The 5,000-nt window shown below is 48.3% G+C and overlaps 1 protein-coding gene across 1 annotated transcript in view; it reads left to right on the top strand.

The window, feature by feature from the left end:
- The window catches only part of Ttd14 (TRPL translocation defect 14), a 97,721-nt gene that overhangs the window by 38,758 nt on the left and 53,963 nt on the right, over window positions 1-5,000 (top strand). Inside the window, exon 2 of the mRNA XM_070123777.1 lies at window positions 782-849. Within this exon, the coding sequence (XP_069979878.1) occupies window positions 782-849 (68 nt within the window). The remainder of the gene's footprint in view (window positions 1-781; window positions 850-5,000) is intronic.

The following is a 5,000-nucleotide window of genomic DNA, read 5'->3' as shown; positions in this document are numbered from 1 at the left end:
GTGTTTGTTTCTTCTATTTCTGTTATTCTTCAACGTGTTCGCTTATTACGAAGTTTGCGTAATTTCTATTTATGCTTTCGGTGGAGACATACCGTTTACTTGGGTTCGTATTTATTTATCATAACATTAGCGTTGCGGAGCGTTACGTAGTTGCGAAAAGGGTTTTCTTGGAAAAAATGTGTGGAATGTTGCATACATTGACACGCGCTTTCTCTCTCTCTCTCTCTCTCTCTCTCTCTCTCTCTCTCTCTTTCTCTTTCTCTTTCTCTCTTTCTCTTTCTCTTTCTCTTTCTCTTTCTCTTTCTCTTTCTCTTTCTCTTTCTCTTTCTTTCTTTCTTTCTCTCTCTCTCTCTCTTTCTCTCTCTTTCTCTTTCTCTCTCTCTCTCTCTCTCTCTCTCTTTCTCTTTCTCTCTCTCTCTCTCTTTTTCTCTCTCTCTCTCTTTCTCTCACTCACACACTCGCTCACTCACTCACACACTCGCTCACTCACTCACTCACTCACTCACTCACTCACACACTCACTCACTCACTCACTCACTCACTCACTCACTCACTCACTCACTCACTCACTCACTCGCACAAATCACAAAACACAAAAACAAACAAACACGCACAAAAACACCATTACATAATCGCTCGCACATCACCTCGCAATTAGTACCATCTACCAGCGGATATTGAGAAGTACCGCCGTCGCCCTAATTAATCCGCCCCAATGTCAGCTGATTGGTGTGATTAGACAGCCTATTAATCAATTCCTTTTCTCACCCCCCCCTCCCAGGTCCGTGTGGAGGCAAGACGACGGGCCAGTCCAGACTCTGCACCTTCTTTGAGAACCTTGGGTGGAAGGTAAGATATCTTTTTATTGTTTCGTAGTCGTGTTTTTTTTTTTTTTTTTTTTTTTTTTTTTGGGGGGGGGGTTGTTCGTTTCTGTTGATGGTGCGTTTTTTTTTTTTTTTCTTCTTCTTCTAACGTTATGATTTTGATATTTTTTTCTTTAGTTTGGGATGTATTCCTTTGATGAGGGGCGAAGGAGAAGTGGAGGGAGAGGGCGAAAGGGGAGAGAGGAGAAGGAAAGGGAGAAAGAGAAGCGAGAGGCAGATTGAAAAGACACAGACAGACAGATAGGCAGACAGATCCGTCTCTGGCTCATTTGGGAGTGCCCTTGCCACTGACGTCCTCGGAGCGCACGGATTCAGACGAACTTGTCTTGGTTCGAGTTGGGCGTGGCACGAGGGACCTGACCTGACCTGACAAGGGCGGGGCAGGCAAGGTAGGCGAGGCAAAGGTCGTCCGTCGGCAGGACAACACCAGGCAGGCGGCGCCCGAGTGTCTCTTTAACCTTCCTCAAGGTCGGCTGTGACGTCATCAAACTTCTCCTGTCTTCCCCCCTCCCCCTCCCCCCACTTCCACTCCGCTGTTGTGAATACCTGTGTTCGTTTCAGTTGAAGTGAGTGTGTGATTTGTGTTTATTCTTCCCGTGTGTTCCGAGCGTACGTGAGGGGGAGAGTGCCAAGCAGAGGAAGAGTAAGGTGTCAAAAAATGACATGAAGCATGTCAAGGAAAGGACGTGAGGGGTGTCAAGGAAATGACATGAAGGGTGTCAAGAGAATGATACACCGGTGTCAGGCAAGGCTGTAAAAAAAAAAAATCTCAAGCGGGAGTATGACGGGTGTCATGCAGAGATACGCAAGTGTCAGAGGCGAGAACGAGAGAGGTGTGTCAAGTCGGGTCTTAGAAAGCGTCAGGCAAGGACAAGCAAAGTGTCAGGCAAGGTCGAAAAGAGCATTCAGCAGAACATTAAGGTGTTAAGCAGGGACATCAGAAGAGGGGGAGGGTGAGGAGGGGAGTGGGAGGGGGAGGTGGGGAGGGGGAGGGGAGGTGGGGAGGGGGAGGCAGGAGGTTGGGAAGCGAAGGTAGGAGGTTGGGGAGGTGGTGAGGGGGGAGGCAGGAGGTGGGGGAAGGGGAAAGGGAGGTGGGGGAGTTGTGGAGGGAGAGGAGGTGGGGAGGAGGAGGTGGGGAGGGGGAGGGAGGAAAGGGATGCAGGAGGTGGGGAGGGGGAGGAGGAAAGGGAAGGCAGGAGGTGGGGAGGGGGAGGAGGGAAAGGGATGCAGGAGGTGGGGAGGGGAGGAGGAAAGGAAGGCAGGAGGTGGGGAGGGAGGAGGAGAAAGGAAGGCAGGAGGTGGGGAGGGGGAGGAGGAAAGGAAGGCAGTAGGTGGGGAGGGAAGGAGGAAAGGGAGGCAGGAGGTGGGGAGGAGGAGGAAAGGGAGGCGGGGAGGGAGAGGGTGAGAGGGAAGCAGAAAGTGGGGAGGGGGATAGGCGGGCAGGAGGTGGGGAGGAGGAGGAGGAGATAAGGGAGGCAGGAGTTGGGGAGGGGGAAGCAGGAAGTGGGGAGGAGGGGGCGCGGGAGAGAGAGGAGGAGGAGCGCAGGCAGGTAGTCGGTTCATGGGAGGCGCTTCTTATAAACTCTCATCACTATTAATAGGTATTATTGGCACGGCCGTTGCTTGGGATTATGGGCCGTTATAGGACCGTGAGTCTGGGAGAGTCCCGTGTGGGTGAATAGCCGGACGGATGGGAGGGAGGGAGGGAGATGGATAGATAGATAGATTCAGAGAGGGAGGGAGGGAGAGAGATTGATGGAGGTATGGGGGAGGGAGGGAGAGATTGATGGAGGGAGGGAGGGAGGGAGGGAAGGAGAAGGAGAGATTGATGGAGGGAGGGAGGGAGAGAGGGAGAGAGAGAGAGAGAGAGAGAGAGAGAGAGAGAGAGAGAGAGAGAGAGAGAGAGAGAGAGAGAGAGAGAGAGAGAGAGAGAGAAATAGATTGAGGGAGGAGGGACTGAGGGAGGGAGGGAGGGAGAAAGAGAAATTGAGGGAGGGAGGGAGAAAGAGAAATTGAGGGAGGGAGGGAGGGAGAGAGGGTGATATATTCCCCATATACATAAACATATACAGTATATGCACATATACATACGCACACTTTTTCAGCCTCACATACACACTCCCCCCCACACTTTTCACACACACACACACGCACACGCACGCACGCACGCACGCACGCACGCACACACTCACACCCTTTTCCCAGAGTACACACATCGCAAGGAGGAAGCCTGGAGCGCGGGGCGGCGCGAGAGGTGACCAGAGCGTCCGCATCCCAAATCAGTTTAGTCACCCCGGTAAAAAGGCCTCCGGTGGGGCTTCTTGCGGCGTCTGTCCTTTGCTGAAGGGTCGGCGTGAACCGGGGCTTCTTCGGCAGGCTCTTTTGTCCGTGCGGCTTGGTGGGAGGGGGGGAGGGGGGGGGGTGCAGCTACGGGTGTGCACGCGGGTGGCCTTTTTGAGAAGGGAAGAACCTTCACGGGCGTACGCACCTCTTACACACATACACTCACACGCACCTCTTACATACACGCACGCGCGCACGCACACACACACACACACACACACACACACACACACACACACACACACACACACACACACACACACACACACACACACACACACACACACACACACACACACATTCTCATCCCCCTTCCCCCTCCCCACTCCTCCGCCTCTTCCCCCTCTCACATAGATATGCATTTTTTTTTTTTTTTTTTTTGTGTGTGTGTGTGTGTGTGTGTGTGTGTGTGTGTGTGTGTGTGTGTGTGTGTGTGTGTGTGTGTGTGTGTGTGTGTGTGTGTGTGCTGGAGCAAAACGCATCTGTTTGTGTGTGTGTGTGTGCGCATATTGATAACTGTCAATATACTGAAATTCCTTGCATGTTTGTCAGAAAAAAAAACTAAAAAGACCAGAAAGAAACGGTTCACATCAAAGAGGTTGATGTTATGCATGATGCAGGATGAAAATAGCTCAATATTCCAGAAGTTTTCCTTGGCATTTACTAGAGAAATGTATCATGTTTGTGACGTAAACAATATACCTAACTAGCATCGAGGATAACGGGTCAGGATTGCAAGATTGGGTGCGTTTTATGTCGCAAAATAAGTACCTTTTAACGTGTGTGTGACGTCAGGAACGATTACAGAAGTCAAGGTGATGAGACCGCGATTTTAGATGAACCCGGAACTTTTTTTTCGTTTTTCGTTTTGTTTTCTAATATTACGTAATGTTTTGTAATGATAACAACAACAGGAGGTGAGCGGACTTCAGATTCAGAGCGGTCAGTGGGTACGTCTAGCTGTCGTTACAGAACTTGTTTTATTTATTGGTATTTTTGAATAATTTTATTGTGGAAATAGAGAAATGAAGAGGAAGAGAGAAAGAAAATAAGGAGGGAATGGGAGTAAAAAGGAGGAGTATGGAAGAGGAAGATAGAGAATTTTGTATGCATATATTTAGATATGGTAGAAAAACCCACAATGCACAAACTAGATTTATTGAAGAAGGTGAGACGCTTTCACTTTCTTCAATAAATCTAGTTTGTGCATTGTGTTTTTTTCTAACATAGTATCAACACGGTAGAGTGTTTTTCCATTCATATTTAGATTTGTGTGTATATATATTTCTGGCGAAGAGAAAAACAAACGAGATTGGTGCAGCTACGAGAAGCATCTATAAAGGTTTCAGCGATTTTTTATTTTTATTTGATTTAACTGCCATTCATAAATGTTTTAAAGCATGAAGAGTTTCCATGTTGCGACATATCTGCAGCTATGTTTGATACTTGTTTTGTTGAGAGAATGGCGCCTCACCTTCATAGCTCGTTGACATTTCGGTAAACAAGCAATTCCGGGAAATCGCATTTGAATAGCATCTAACTACAAAGTCAACGGTAACTAATACTGAATGTTTTGTTATCACTCGTTTAAAGAAAATGGAAATCAGTTGGCTCACACGATTTCCAGAAATAGATGTTGATACAGTTGTTGGTTATTTATATCTTACCAATCACACACTTTTCGCCTCATTCATTGAAATGCCGTTTACTCAATGTTTACAGCGAAGTGATTGCCAGATGTACTCAAGTGGGATCCAGCAAGTGTGATAAAAT

This window comes from Penaeus vannamei, chromosome 7 (genome assembly GCF_042767895.1).
Source record: "Penaeus vannamei isolate JL-2024 chromosome 7, ASM4276789v1, whole genome shotgun sequence".
NCBI classification, from domain to species: Eukaryota; Metazoa; Arthropoda; class Malacostraca; order Decapoda; family Penaeidae; genus Penaeus; species Penaeus vannamei.
Note: the sequence above shows the minus strand (reverse complement) of the source record. Positions and strands in the feature narration are given on the sequence as shown.